Source organism: Homalodisca vitripennis, chromosome 8 (genome assembly GCF_021130785.1).
Source record: "Homalodisca vitripennis isolate AUS2020 chromosome 8, UT_GWSS_2.1, whole genome shotgun sequence".
NCBI lineage: Eukaryota > Metazoa > Arthropoda > Insecta > Hemiptera > Cicadellidae > Homalodisca > Homalodisca vitripennis.
In genome coordinates this window covers 4,494,365-4,511,299 of record NC_060214.1, presented here as the reverse complement: position 1 = coordinate 4,511,299, position 16,935 = coordinate 4,494,365, and the positions used below count along the sequence as shown (strand labels likewise).

Genomic DNA, 16,935 nt, shown 5'->3' with positions numbered 1-16,935 from the left:
TATGATTCTACATAGTTTTCACTGAACAAAATATTAATTTTTGGACTATTAATTTTATATTAAAACTTTTTATACGTTTGCAATATTGATAAGTTCCTATAGAATATTACAGCATCTTCTTTACTCTGTTTCTTAGACATACGTATAACTGTGTAAATGCTTAGTGTACATTCAAAATAAAGTACAATAAAATACATGTATTTATTTGACATTTTAAAGTAAATAACCTTCTTACATTACGGCACGGCATCGTAGAGTGCTGTCTTTTAAACAAATTTATGATTTACTAATACTAATTTCTAACAAGTTTAAATCCCCAAAGAGCGTAAACAACAATGGTTAATGCCCTCCATTTGATATTAGAATGACAGTCACTATATTTGTATTGGTAAACACTAAGCGATAGACACTTACCTATCGAGCTGGGGTCAAGACTCTTCTTGCCGTTGGAGTAGGTGGCCGGGTGAAGCAGTGAGCCCTTGCTGTTGGGTCCAACCGAGACCGGGACCAATAAACTCTTGGTGGGGGGTGTGGGGGGAGCCCCCGTGGGGGGTACCATGAGTCCACTGATGGGCGCAGAACACTGGGGGGCCTGACTCTGGGGGATAATCAGGCTAGTCATGTGGCCGGATCCGATGGAACTGGCGCTACTGTAACCGTAAAGACCTATATTAACACCTCACTTCCTCCGGCCTATGATATCTTCATCTTCTGTAACACTTTTGTTTTGTTTATGTGTGACAACTAAATTATATTTATTCTCAATCTTACTGTCACGTAGTAAACCAAAAGTACCTTTAAATGTACAGAGAAAATATTTGGTGATTGCTTAAATACTATACAAATGCAAACCATTAATGTTATCCACTTATGTGTATCCAAAAAAACCATACCGATGTTACAGCCTAGACCTATATTCACTTTTCAGTGCTGCCCATACATCTATGTGAACTTACTGATCTACATGAAACCATTTTAAGTAGATTATATTCTCATTAAACAGAAGTTATTTTATTTTATGCCTTCACTCAATGTGCTTTTTGTTTCATTCAACTGTTTATATTTAGTTATATTTCATGTGTAAAAAAATCCCAGAAAAAAATGTTTACAAGCACTTGTGAAAACACCAGTATACATACTATTTTACTGCACAATACGCCCAAACGATGTGCATGAGTCACTTAGTTAGGCATGAATGATAGGCCTAAGCTTAGTCATGAGGATAAAGTGAATAATTTAATACACATTTATTATTAATTTTGATATTAAGGTATATCTATATTTGTAAAAGTATGCCAGTGAAGATGATGAACTGAAATGGTTGACTAACTGTTGGTGGAGGTAGGCTATCTAACTCCCATAGTGAGCAAACATATGATCGAGGAAATCCCCACATTAAAAGAGGTATACTGATTTCATCTAGCTAATACATGCTAACAACCACACCAACCACCTCTCGACCATGTTTATTGATAAGAATCAAGAATTGTATTTTTCATTAAGTAAGCAAGTTACAATTATAGGCATCGTCATACATAAAACAAAGCTAGATTACAAGATCCACCATATTACAGTCCATATATTATTCAACCGTATAAAATGCTTTACTCTTAAACCACTTAGCTACAGAGTAGAACTGTATTTTTTACTTGGAAGCGATCTAACAGAAATTGGCAGTTTACTGTACATCAAAACCTGTTGATATTTAAAACTATTGAAATATTTATTCATCTAATATTACGTTTAATAAGGTTTTATATTTGTCTTCTGTAGTAGTTATGTATAGAATTACGATCATTGAAGTTGTTAATATTTTCTTTTACAATGTTAAAAGGCGTAACATATAACTTTTTATATGTTAATATAAATATAAATGAGAGTCATAATAATTATTAAGTTGTTGAAAAATGGTTTTACATGAATGAGATTTAAATAATCCACTTATTATTCTCAGAGCTTTCTTTTATATGGCAAATTTGTATATGCCAGCTTTCAAGTAAATGCCCTTTTGGCTGAACCGGCATTACCCCAAAGTCATATTCCACAGATTACATGACTGTGAAAAATGCCAAAATATACCATAATACCTAAGTACTTTCTGGTTCACACAATCCTTTAGTTTTCTTAAGAGACAACATACTCTAGAGAGGTTTTTACAGAGATAATTTACATGTTCATCCCAACATAGTTTGCTATTCAGTTTGAAACCAAGTAATTTTAAAGGCTTAAACAGATCAATCTCATCAATATCTAAATGGTTCTTTAAATAAAACAGATTGTATTGTCTTATTTTAATTTATTATTAAGTTATTTTCTGCAAACCAGTGTTGTGCTTGTTCCATTGAACTTTTAAGTTTACCTTTAACATTCAAGACGTCTAAACCTTAATTAATGATGGTTGTATCATCAGCGTAATGGACAGAGAAAGGGTCTCAGTGGCTAATGGTAATTTCTCCCAATATAAACATGTGGTAACTTATATTTGGATGTGGTTTTACTATTGAGACAACCGGTATGTAGCCTAACTGTCATCTCACTCAAAACACAATTATAATTATGTGTTCATCGTTATTTCTACCAGTCTCTGCTATGACAACCGAAAACTAGCAAAACTCATATTGAACAATAATGTGTTCACCACACGCTTTAGTAACAATTTTATAATGAGCCACAAAAGCGGTCAGACTTTGTACTCTTGAATTATTTTCTTTCAAGCAAATATCACTAGTTTATCAACGTACAGCTGTCAGGCATTAGATAACAAGTAAGCTATTGAAAATGTGTTAACACAGACTTGGCATACAACAAGTTTGAACAAAATGCTGTTATGCAAAATTATTGAAGTTAATCATTACCCTATACAAATATTTTTTATCTTTAAAATCTGTATTGCTTTAATGCCTACAGAAGCTATGCACATTGTTTTTCTTTGTAGACAGAATTTTTGTGTCTCAAATGTGTCACACTAAGTGTATACTACATTCATATACAGTGATACACTTAGCGTATCTTATAATTGTATAAGAGGAAACCACCTCTTACTCGGGGGGGGCTCATCAATAATGGTAAATTGTGGCTTGAAATATGAACATATAAATGTATCTAAATATTGTATTAATTATTTATGTTAAGTGTCTGCTATTTTACTGTTAGATTTTTATTTTATTTTATTAAATGTATATAGAACTCCAGACTCAGATTTTAATAATTTTATAAACAATTTTGAACGCTTAATATTGGATTTATTGGATAGACCACACACACACATTTTACTTTATGCGGGGATGTAAATGTTGATATTTTAAAACCAAATAGGCCCTATGTACAGTATTTTTTTAATGTTCTTAGGTCTACTAAGGTATATTATGTTAATGAGCAGCCATCCAGAAATTATTTGTGTCTTGATAATGTCTATGCAAATGTCAAACAGGAGCTATATTGTTGTTCTCTCATTAACCAGGATATAGTCTCAGACCATGTTGGGGTCTTGGTTGAGTTTGACTTAAATAAAGTTAGGCCAAAACAATGTAATGACATACAATCAACAACACGACATCTTTCAAGGGAACGATTGTTTAGCCTTATTAAAATTTAAAGAAATGACAGACTGGACTCTTTTGTATCTTGTTAGTGATGTAAATATAGCATTTGAATTCTTTGTAAATATTGTATCTAATATTTTTAACTGTCCAATAGTCAGTGTAAAAGGCAAGGGCAATTCAAGACAACGTTTTAAAAGATGGTTCACACCTCAACTACAAAATATGAGAGCTTACTTGTTAATTTCATGATAAGTGGAAGAAAAGTTGTAATACAGTTGATAAGGATAGATATGAGATATAGGAAAATTTACAACAAGACCATTTCTGAAGAAAAAATTTCTGCAAATAATTATCTAATATCAAATGCTCCAAATAAATGTAAAATGGCATGGAATATTGTAAGAAATGAATCTGGAGTTAAGAAATCAAATATCTCAAAAAATATACCACTCTTGCCAGGAGAGTTAAACAGTTATTTTGTTAATGTACTATTGACTAACAACACCATAAAGTCTGTAAATGGTTTAACTCACAATGACTTTTTGAATAATTTTCCTCTCCCTGATAAAGGGAATTTGAATTTTAAGTGGAACACGATTGATGGTAGTTTGGTAAAATTTATTGTTAATAGGTTAATATACATGCAGTGAGGATATTTATGGGTTCTCAAATTTTGTATAAATATAATAATATATATAATAATAATATATATATATAAATAAAGCATATAATTAATGTGATAATAGTGCTTCTTACTTACTTGATAAATTTAACTGTGTTTAAAGGCCAATTTCCAGATTGTCTAAAATCAGCTAGTCACTCTAGTTTTAAAAAAAGGTAACAGAAATCTACCAGAGAATTACCGACCCATTGCAATTGTGCCTGTTTTTAGTAAAATAATTGAATCTTGTTTGTTGTCTCAATTGCATAATTATTTTGTAAATAATTCATTGCTATATGACCATCAATATGGGTTTAGGCCTAAACTCCCCACTGTAATGGCTGTGGAAACTAATGTTGATGTAATTTTAAAAGATTTTGAAAGCAAGTTAGTTATAGGGTTCTAGTCTGATTGACTTAAGCAAAACCTTTGGCAATATGTCCCATAGTATATTATGTAGAAAACTAGAATATTGTGGCATTAAGATGTGGAGTTAAATTTGTTAGAAAGTTAAGTAACTAATAGAAAGCAGGTTGTTAAAGTAAATAATTCTCAATCTGATTATTTAAATGTCATAGCCGGTGTCCCTCAAGGATCTTTATTGGGGCCTTTTCTTTTTTTAATCTATGTAAATGACTTTAGTGTAAATATACCTTGCCTATCTGTACTATACGCAGATGACACCACACTGATTAGTGTAGATGGAAATATTGCCAATGTAATGTTGCAATTAAATAAATCCCTAGAAGTAGCTAAAGCTTGATATTCTGCAAATAGCCTTTTAATAAATGAAAACAAAACTGAAAATATAATATTCGCACTTAAAAACTATTGAATTAATGATAGTTTATTCAAATCTATAAAACTACTTGGCTTCTATCTAGATAGAGAATTGTGCTGGAATGTGCATATTGATAATCTCTGTAAAAAATTATCTAGGGTAATTTTCCTACTAAGAAAATTGAAGTACTGTGTAAACTTAGAAACACTTATAATGACGTACAACGGCTTATTTCATAGCCACTTGTGTTACGGCCTTCCACTGTGGGGTAATTCCAGTACAGCAAAAAACGTTTTTGTCTGGCAGAAAAAAGCAATTAAAATATTAACTGGATTATCATACCAAGAGTCCAGACATTTTTCTAGGCTTAAAATTATGACCTTGGCATGTACTTATATTTTCTATAACCTAATATATGTAAAAGAAAATGAAGATAGGTTTGAAACACAATGTACACTCTATGAGTATGATACCAGATCAAAAGATAATCTAAGAACTCCTAATATAAGGCTAGATAAATATTATAAAAGCCATAAATACCAGCAACTAAAACTATTTAATAAGCTTCCTCTTTTTGTTAGAGCTTTACCTTTAAAACAATTTAATCAAATATGTCAGAGTGGCTTAAGCTTAAGGAATTTTACAGTGTTGAGGAGTATATGAAACGTGATATGTTGTAAGTAAACAAAAAATATATAAAGATACTCCATAATTTATTATATTTATTTTAAATTTTATATTTTAACTCCATGTCTCTGTATTTTTAATGTTTTATTTATTTGAGTAGATTTCAGAATTTATTATAACAGATATGACTGGAAACTAGTATATATATATATATATATATATATATATATATATATATATATCACTGGAATTAGGCTAAAAAAATAATAAGTTTTTTGACGAAGCCTATTCTAATCTTTGGATTACTTAATGGCCAATAAAACTTCTGATTTGTGATTTCATAATTAACAGAATTGTAACAAGATAATGAAACAATCCAGTCGATTTGAGTAAAACCGTTGTCCATAGTTGCATCAGACTAAGTGCATCAATGTATATTCCATTCATAATTAACAGAATTATTATAAGACAATGAAATAATCTAGTTGATTTAAGTAAAACTGATATCCATAGTTACAACAGTCAGTGTTAAAATCAGCTATTGCAGGAAAACTTAAAACAGAAAACTAGCTCATTTAAATCAATAATATGTATAAGATATGATTTGTTTTTAAGATCATATCTTTAAATATATGAAAAAAATTATAGACCAAATGTAATGCTTCCCCCACAGTTCAACTTAGTATATTTTTATAGATCATCTTTAATTGGAATAAATTTTCAATGTATAACTAATTGTAAAACTTTAAATTAGCCATCATTACATAACTTTTTATAGGCTACTTATAATATGATAATTATAATTTAGCTAACCACATAAAACTGAGTCATATAACCACATAATTACTAAAGTAAAGTTGAATATTAAACACTGCAGAAACAGTATCATATAATAATAACAGTTAGCTCATAATATTATTAAATAAAAGATATAAACGGTTAAATATTACAGGTATTATTTATTGTTAGTATTTCAAAGAAGAATTTGAAAGTATCCATCATAAATATGCATGTAATACAAGTTTTTTTAAGAGCAACAAAATTAATTCAACCACTCACTTCTAACCTATTTAGTTTTATTCAAGGTTATCATTTACAAGTAGCCTAACACCACTATAAACATTCTAGATTTATTGTGGAAGGAAAATGAAAAGTAACCTTACAAGAAGTAGTGTAACAGACAATAGATGGTCCTAAAACACTATTTCACTGAGCTAGCTACCAGCTGAATCTGACCTGACTCACACTTAATCAGCTGTTTATGATTGTTGTAACTACACATTCTGGGAGTAACACAACAGCTGATAAATAACTTCAAGGTGATTGTCTAACTTTCCACAAGTTCTTGTAGTGAGGTTTTCTAAGCTAGCTACCAGCTGAATCTGACCTACCTCTAGTTTGACTCACACTTAATCAGCTGTTTATGATTGTTGTAACTACACATTCTGGGAGTAACACAACAGCTGATAAATAATGTCAAGGTGATTGTTTATCTCCCCACCAGTTATTGTTGTAAGATTTAAAGCAGTCATAAGTTTTTAATATCTTTTACAATATTACACTAAATTATTATTTGTTTTACCTTGTCATAGTTTAGGTCAAATAGTGATTTATAAATCTTGATTTCACAAAAAATATTGTGTAATTTATTGATAGACCACATAATTACTATCTAGTGAAAACCAATTGATAAATCTGTGCAATGAATGAATAACACTAAAATTAGATATGATTGTTGGACAAATAATCTAACTAGTTAGACCTCTCCTTCAAATCACACACATCAAATTATTGAATTTTTATCTATTTATTATTGTTAAAATATCATTATTATTGTTATTATTATTATTATTGTTATTGTTTCTAACTTATTTATTTATACATTGTTAAATTTGATGCTTTTTTTCTGTTAGTGTAACAACATAGTAAGTAGATTGGTTGAGCAGTGTATATTGTTAGTTGCTTTTTGTTATTATTTAATTTACTCGTTATTGTTATGGATTTTAGTTGTTTTTGATATTCTTATCAATGTATCTGTTACTTATTTAGACTATCTTGGTAAATTCTCATTGATATAATATAATTATTAAGTAAGTAGTCAAGTATTCTTGAGTCTATAATTTGTTATTGAATGGAAATGGTGTAACCGTTGATACAATAAATAAATAAATAAATATCACATTAAACATTAACATGTTTAAAAATTACATTATGTTGTATATCATAGTTTAACAATATTCAAAAGTAATGCTTAATTTTCAGTGTTTAGTGATAAAGAAGTCTTCTGAAATAGTTTTCAAATATTAAAATTAAAGAATTTGTTAGTTTACCAGATATTTTACTGAGCTCCTCATCACTTGTAGTAACAGTTATTAGGAATTATCAAACAAAAAACACTTGTACTAACTGAAAACGTTTAAAAGTTACCCAGTTACTGCTACACTACTGCATTGTACTGGAGAGAGATAATGTGTGACTGGGCAGTCAGCCTTAGCGTTACACCATACATCTGGGCTTTATCAGATAATAGCTGTAAAGTGCAGTGAGTTCTTGCATAACTCAGGTATAATCTTTCTGTTACTCATCAACATAATGCAGGAATGTACTATCCTCCAACAATATTTATCCTCAACTGGATATTACTATTAAAATCATGTTTAATATTTAATATTATAATATACACTTAATGTTCTAATTAGGTAATTTATGTACAAAGCTCAAGTTTTTTTAAGGAAAGATGGAAATGTTATATTACATTAACTTCCATTTATCATCGATCGAACAAACACTGAGCAATAAAAATAGAAAAAGTATAATTTTCAAATAAAAAGTAATTGCTATTTCCAAACAACGAATTGCTACACCAAAGCCAACGTAGTAGAAGATGCTTTAGCAATGTTTTTTAGGTATACAGACTGTGTTTATTAGAGTGCTTATATAAATTTCTAAGAACGTAATAAAAATATAAAACCTTTGATTGCATTTATTTATTGTTTAGATTTGTTCACATAGTGGGATTTGAAAAAAAGTCTAGTCTAAAACATTTCTTTAATTAAGGGCTGATAAAATGTTAATATTGTTTAGGCTCTCCAGAATTCTATCCAGTTTCTAAAAATATATACCTTTTTTAGTAGAATAACACAATTATAACAATAAAAGTAGAATGCTGTATTAACTAAACTAACTCAGGACATTAGGTTCCTCTTGAAAACTGTCTTCATCAGTTAATTTCTAAAAATAATCATATGTTAAGGTGATTTTTTTAAGGAGATAAGGCAATAGGCTCTACATGTCAGTGGTAACAATGTCTAACCTAACTACGGACAAAATGGAAAACAAATGGAGTGTTAAATCATTTTAGAAACAATAAAAACTAATTGCCTAATTATCAATAACATTACATTGTGAAATAGTAAACTGATATTAAACAGGTATATCAATAATTATTTATTCACCGTACCAAACAGAAATATTGTGCCATAAATCATATCGCCAACTAAAATGAGTCTGTATTATGGAAATGTCTCATAAACAAAGTTGAACCCAACATTCAGCATAACTTAACAGTTACGAAACCAAACATAACTGATTTCTAACACTGATTAGAAGGAAAATAATGTTAGTGGCCAACATGTATCATACTGAGGCTGTATTATGGAACTGTCTCATAAACAAAGCTGAATCGAATGTTGAGTATAACTTAACAGTAACGAAATCAAACCTAACTGATTTCTAACACTGATTAGAAGGAAAATAATGGTAGTGGCCAACATGTATCATACTGATGGCTGTAACTTATGGACCTGTCTCATAAACAAAGCTGAAGTCGGAAACGTTGAGTATAACTTAACAGTAACGAAATCAAACCTAACTGATTTCTAACACTGATTATAAGGAAAAATTTTTAATGTTAGTGGCCCACATGTATCATACTGAGGCTGTATTATTGAACTGTCTCATAAACAAAGCTGAATCGAACGTTGAGTATAACTTAACAGTAACGAAATCAAACCTAACTGATTTCTAACACTGATTAGAAGGAAAATAATGGTAGTGGCCAACATGTATCATACTGAGGCTGTATTATGGAAATGTCACATAAACAAAGCTGAATCGAACGTTGAAGTATAAACTTAACAGTAACAAAATCACACTAACTAATTTCTAACACTGAGATTAGAAGGAAATAATGTTAGTGGCCAACATGTATCATACTGAAGCTGTATTATGGAACTGTCTCATAAACAAAGCTGAATCGAATGTTGAGTATAAACTTAACAGTAACGAAATCAAACCTAACTGATTTCTAACACTGATTAGAAGAATATAATGTTAGTGGCCAACATGTATCATACTGAAGCTGTATTATGGAACTGTCTCATAAACAAAGCTGAATCAAAACGTTGAGTATAACTTAAACAGTAACAAAATCACACCTAACTGATTTCTAACACTGATTAGAAGGAAAAAAATGTTAGTGGTGCCAACATGTATCATACCTGAAGCTGTATTATGGAACTGTCTCATAAACAAAGCTGAATCAAACGTTGAGTATAACTTAACAGTAACAAAATCACACCTAACTGATTTCTAACACTGATTAGAAGGAAAATAATGTTAGTGGCCAACATGTATCAGACTGAGGCTGTATTATGGAACTGTCTCATAAACAAAGCTGAATCGAACGTTTGAGTATAAACTTAACAGTAAACGAAATCAAACCTAACTGATTTCTAACACTGATTAGAAGGAAAATAATGGTAGTGGCCCAACATGTATCATACTGAGGCTGTATTATGGAAATGTCACATAAACAAAGCTGGAATCGAACGTTGAGTATAACTTAACAGTAACAAAATCACACCTAACTAATTTCTAACACTGATTAAAAAGAAGGAAAATAATGTTAGTGGCTCCAAAACATGTATCATACTGAAGCTGTATTATGGAACTGTCTCATAAACCAAAGCTGAATCAAACGTTGAGTATACAAACTTAACAGTAACAAAATCACACCTATACTGATTTCTAACACTGATTAGAAGGAAAATAATGTTAGTGGCCAAACTGTATTCATACTGAGGCTGTTGTTATTATGGAACAGTCCCTCATAAACAAAGCTGAATCGAATGTTGAGTATAACTTAATCGGAGTAACGAAATCAAACCTAACTGATTTCTAACACTGATTATAAGGAAAAATAATGGTAGTGGCCAACATGTTCTCATACTGAGGCTGTATTATGGAACTGTCTCATAAACAAAGCTGAATCGAATGTTGAGTGTAACTTAACAGTAACGAAATCAAACCTAACTGATTCTTAACACTGATGATAAGGAAAATAATGGTAGTGGCAACAACATGTATCATACTGAGGCTGTATTATGGAACTGTCTCATAAACAAAGCGGAATCGAATGTTGAGTATAACTTAACAGTAACGAATATCAAACCTAAAAATATAATAAATGATTTCTAACACAGATTAATAAGGAAATAATGGTAGTGGCCAACATGTATCATACTGAGGCTGTATTATGGAACTGTCTCATATAAATAAAAAAAAAACAATAGCTGAATCGAATGTTGAGTATAACTTAACAGTAACAAAATCAAACCTTAACTGATTTCTAACACTGATTATAAGGAAAATAATGTTTAGTGGCCAACATGTATCATACTGAGGCTGTATTATGGAACTGTCTCATAAACAAAGCTGAATCGAATGTTGTGTATAACTTAACAGTAACGAAATCAAACCTAACTGATTTCTACACTGATATATAAGGAAAATAATGGTATGTGGCCAACATGTATCATACTGAGGCTGTATTATGGAAACTGTCTCATAAACAAAGCTGAATCGAATGTTGAGTATAACTTAACAGTAACAAAATCAAACCTAACTGATTTCTACACACTGATTATAAGGAAAATAATGTTAGTGCCAACATGTATCATACTGAGGCTGTATTATGGAACTGTCTCATAAACAAAGCTGAATCGAACGTTGAGTTATAACTTAACCAGTTAACGAAATCAAACCCTAACTGATTTCTAACACTGATTAGAAGGAAAATAATGGTAGTGCCAACATGTATCATACTGAGGCTGTATTATGAACTGTCTTCATAAACAACAGCTGAATCGAACGTTGAGTATAACTTTGAACAGTAACGATAATCAAACCTAACTGATTTCTAACACTGATTATAAGGAAAAATAATGTTAGTGGCCAACATGTATCATACTGATGGCTGTATTATGGAACAGTGTCACCATAAACAAAGCTGAATCGAAACGTTGAGTATAACTTAACAAGAAAGAAATCAAAACCTAAACTGATTTCTAACACTGATTAGAAGGAAAATAATGGTTTGAGTAGGCCAACATGTATCATACTGGACGGCTGTATTATGGAAAATGTCACATAAACAAAGCTGAATCGAACGTTGGATTAATAACTTAACCAGTAACAAAATCACACCTAACTAATTTCTAACACTGATTAGAAGGAAAATAATGTTAGTGGCCAAACATGTATCATACTGAAGCTGTATTATGGAACTGTCTCATAAACAAAGCTGAATCGAATGTTGAGTATAACTTAACAGTAACGAAATCAAACTAACTGATTTCTAACACTGATTAGAAGGAATATAATGTTAGTGGCCAAAACATGTATCATACTGAAGCTGTATTATTGGAAATGTCTCATAAACAAGCTGATCAAACGTGAGAGTATAACTTAACAGTAACAAAAATCACACCTAAACTGATTTCTAACACTGATTAGAAGGAAAATAATGTTAGTGGCCAACATGCTATCATACTGAAGCTGTTATTATGGAACTGTACTCATAAACAAAGCTGAATCAAACGTTGAGTATATACTTAACAGTAAACAAAATCACACCTAACTGATTTCTAACACTGATTATAGAGGAAAAAAAATGTTAGAAAATGGCGCAACATGTTATCATACTGACGGCTGTAAATTATGGAATCTGTCGTCATAAACAAAGCTGAATCGAACGTTGAGTATAACTTAACAGTTAACGAAATCAAACTAACTGATTTCTAACACTGATTAGAAGGAAAATAATGGGTAGTGGCCAAACATGTATCATACTGAGGGCTGTATTATGGAAATGTCACATAAACAAAGCTGAATCGAACGTGTTGAGTATAACTTAAACAGTAACAAATCACACCTAACTAATTTCTAACACTGATTAGAAGGAAAATAATGTTAGTGGCCAACATGTATCATTACTGAAGCTGTATTTATGGAACTGTCCTCATAAACAAAGCTGAATCAAACGTTGAGTATATACTTAACAGTAACAAAATCACACCTAACTGATGTCTTAAACACTGATTAGAAGGAAAATAATGTTAGTGGCCAACATGTATCATACTGAGTCTGTATTATGGAACAGTCCTCATAAACAAAGCTGAATCGAATGTTGAGTATAACTTAACAGTAACGAAATCAAACCTAACTGATTTCAACACTGATTAATAAGGAAAATAATGTAAGTGGCCAACATGTATCATAACTGAGGCAGTATTATGGAACTGTCTCATAAACAAAGCTGAAATCGAATGTTGAGTGGTAACTTAAACAGTAACGAAATCAAACCTAACTGATTTCTAACACTGATTAAAAGGAAAATAATGTAGTGGCTCAACATGTAATCATACTGAGGTCTGTTATTATGGAACTGTCTCATAAACAAAGCTGAAATCGAATGTTTGAGTATAACTTAACAGTAACGAAAATCAAACCTAACTGATTTCTAACACTGATTATAATGAAAATAATGGTATAGGCCAACATGTATCATACTGAGGCTGTATTATGGAACTGTCTCATAAACAAAGCTAGATCGAATGTTGAGTATAACTTAACAGTAACAAAATCAAACCTAACTGATTTCTAACACTGATTATAAGGAAAAATAATGTTAGTGGCCAACATGTATCATACTGAGGCTGTATTATGGAACTGTTCTCATAAACAAAGCTGAATCGAAATGTTTAGTTATAACTTAACAGTAACGAAATCAAACCTAACTGATTTCTAACACTGATTATAAGGAAAATAATGGTAGTGGCCAACATGTAATCATACTGATGCTGTATTATGGAACTGTCTCATAAACAAAGCTGAATCGAATGTTGAGTATAACTTAACAGTACAAAATCAAAACCCTAACTGATTACTAACACTGATTATAAAGGAAAATAATGTTAGTGGCCAACATGTATCATACTGAGGCTGTATTATGGAAACTGTCTCATAAACAAAGCTGAATCGAATGTTGAGTATAACTTAACAGTAACGAAATCAAACCTAACTGATTTCTAACACTGATTATAAGGAAAATAATGGTAGTGGCCAACATGTATCATACTGAGGCTGTATTATGGAACTGTCTCATAAACAAAGCTGAATCGAATGTTGAGTATAACTTAACAGTAACGAAATCAAACCTAACTGATTTCTAACACTGATTATAAGGAAAATAATGGTAGTGGCCAACATGTATCATACTGAGGCTGTATTATGGAACTGTCTCATAAACAAAGCTGAATCGAATGTTGAGTATAACTTAACAGTAACGAAATCAAACCTAACTGATTTCTAACACTGATTATAAGGAAAATAATGGTAGTGGCCAACATGTATCATACTGAGGCTGTATTATGGAACTGTCTCATAAACAAAGCTGAATCGAATGTTGAGTATAACTTAACAGTAACGAAATCAAACCTAACTGATTTCTAACACTGATTATAAGGAAAATAATGGTAGTGGCCAACATGTATCATACTGAGGCTGTATTATGGAACTGTCTCATAAACAAAGCTGAATCGAATGTTGAGTATAACTTAACAGTAACGAAATCAAACCTAACTGATTTCTAACACTGATTATAAGGAAAATAATGTTAGTGGCCAACATGTATCATACTGAGGCTGTATTATGGAACTGTCTCATAAACAAAGCTGAATCGAATGTTGAGTATAACTTAACAGTAACGAAATCAAACCTAACTGATTTCTAACACTGATTAGAAGGAAAATAATGGTAGTAGCCAACATGTACCATACTGAGACTGTATTATGGAAATGTCACATAAACAAAGCTGAACCGAACTTACGAAACCAAACCCAACTGACTTCTAAAATACCATAAGGAGAGATAAATATTTATGAAATGTAAGATTTTGATGGAAATTTCACCATGTTCAATGTAATGGGAAAATATCAAGAAATGTATTAAAGAGGTTGGAAAAATTGAAATTGTAATATATGTATGTTTTCTAATGATCAGAAAACAATTACTTTTAATAAAAAAAGCAAATGTAAATACTCTGTAAAATCTGTATAAGAATAGTAAACATGTATTTTATCTGTTATTTTCAATTTTATCATGACAAATATGGTGCTAAAATCCAACTGTTATCATCACACCCATCAGTAGATTTCCACTACTAGAACAAGAATTTCCTCAAAATGTTGAAAATAATATAGCACAAAATTAATCAATGATTGAAGAAAAATAGAAAGAAACCCTTGTTCCCTTTGGAGGAACTAATAATAATGCAAAATATTCTAAAAAGACAATATATAAACCTTTGAGACATATTTGATCATTCCGCAGGTGTGTGGCACATGATAGCGATGCTACAATATATAAAATAGTACTCATAGAGTTTCTGATACTATATTTTAGTACCAAAGTAAAAGAGTGTTGTGAGAACTAAACCATGTTTAATTTGTTTCTACAAAGTTTCATAAGTACCTTCCTTCTGTTTTTACTATCTGCCTGTATACATTACGTTTTTAATGTGTATTTTAGTCATCTTGTTTCATTACATACTGGTCCCACAGACTCTCACGACAACCCAAAAAAAGTAAGTACGTTTTTCGATTCATGGGCAAAAAAGTTAGGATTTTCAGTTCCTGCCTACTTACTTTAATTTTAGAATTAAAATACTCATTTTCTAACATTAAAATATCATTATGTCAAAATTTAGTGTCGTACAGCAACGAAAACTACATCGGTTCATAAATAATTTAATTAGAACACAGGAAACAGATTTTGTCACTACAAGAGTCACAAGAACTCCAATAAAAAAGGGTGCTAATAGAAAAGGTAAATAGGTTACAAGATTAGTATAACTACGATTTGTGCCAACATTTTAAGCTTCAATAGAATACAAAGCTGTATAAATTGAAGATTTAGTTAGAAGATAAAGTTTTGTAGACGGGAGGTTTAGAGTTATGGGAATATTTAATAGAATTTAGTCATGCGATGTACTTTGTTCCATGCTAACAAAGTAAATTATAGAATTTGGTCAAAGTATTTTTGCTACCTGTTGCTACCGGAGATAAGAAGGCTAGCGGCGACAGGGGTGTTGGTGGCCGTGCTCGAAGTGATGATCAGATTAGTGAGCTGCGACTGGTTGCCGGTGGATTGTGGAACGATGATTCCGTGGGACTGGCCACCTGACGATTGTGGCATGATGATTCCGTGAGCCTGGCCTCCCGGTTGCTGCGGGACTATGATCCCGTGGGGTTGGCCCGCCGTCGACTGAGGAACTATGATTCCGTGTGATCCGGGACTAGTGGGGAGAATCAGACCGACAGAAGTAGGTGGCTGTTTGTTATTCGTGTTTGTGTTCGGTGTGAGCAACAAACTAGTCATCTGTGGCGGGTTTGTCGTGTTTGATGGAGAGAAAATCCCGACGACGTTCTTTCCCGAAGGATTGTTCGATTGGCGTATTATGTTGGGAACATTCGGTGGCTTGTTATTCATGTTCTGCTGTGGAATTATGATGTTTGGAATCGGTACTTTTTTGTTGGGAGCAATGTTCGGGTACTTTGCGTTCGGTGGTAGAAGAAGGCTTGCAACCGTCGTTTTATTGGTGTTTGAAGCCGTTGGATTGTTCGGAACCATGATTCCGGTGATAGTCGTCTTGTTCGAGACTGTCCCTATTTGCGGCAGGATCAGACTCGTGATCGATGACTTGTTTCCGGTGTTTTGGTTCGGACTGTTGGGCAAAATCAGGTTAACTTGGTTTGACTTGTTGTTGTTGGGTGAGTTTATCGACGTTACAAACACTTTCTTGGGTGCATCCTTTATTGTCTTTGTCTGATGATACACTTGCCTCATTGGGACGTAGGAGTAGGTACTGGGGTTAGGGGAAGAATGGATGATCTGGGGATTTCCACCTCCAGTCAGCTGAATCTGGAATATACCACAACACCAAATAATGGTAAGAACAGGTCAACTATATTGATAGATGATGA

General features: G+C 31.7%; 1 protein-coding gene across 8 annotated transcripts in view; it reads right to left on the bottom strand.

Annotated features, from left to right (window-relative positions):
• LOC124367224 (lethal(3)malignant brain tumor-like protein 3) overlaps window positions 1–16,935 on the bottom strand; it is a 41,703-nt gene that overhangs the window by 13,017 nt on the left and 11,751 nt on the right. For 6 of the 8 annotated variants that reach the window (XM_046823898.1, XM_046823896.1, XM_046823897.1 and 3 more), the window contains exons 3-4: window positions 15,999–16,873; window positions 415–650 (exon numbers count right to left, since the gene is read on the bottom strand). In XM_046823898.1, the coding sequence (XP_046679854.1) occupies window positions 415–650; window positions 15,999–16,873 (1,111 nt within the window). Of the gene's footprint in view, window positions 1–414; window positions 651–6,774; window positions 6,828–7,941; window positions 8,085–15,998; window positions 16,874–16,935 lie in introns of those variants that run through there. The other 2 variants (XM_046823899.1, XM_046823900.1) reach the window with 2 other exon arrangements.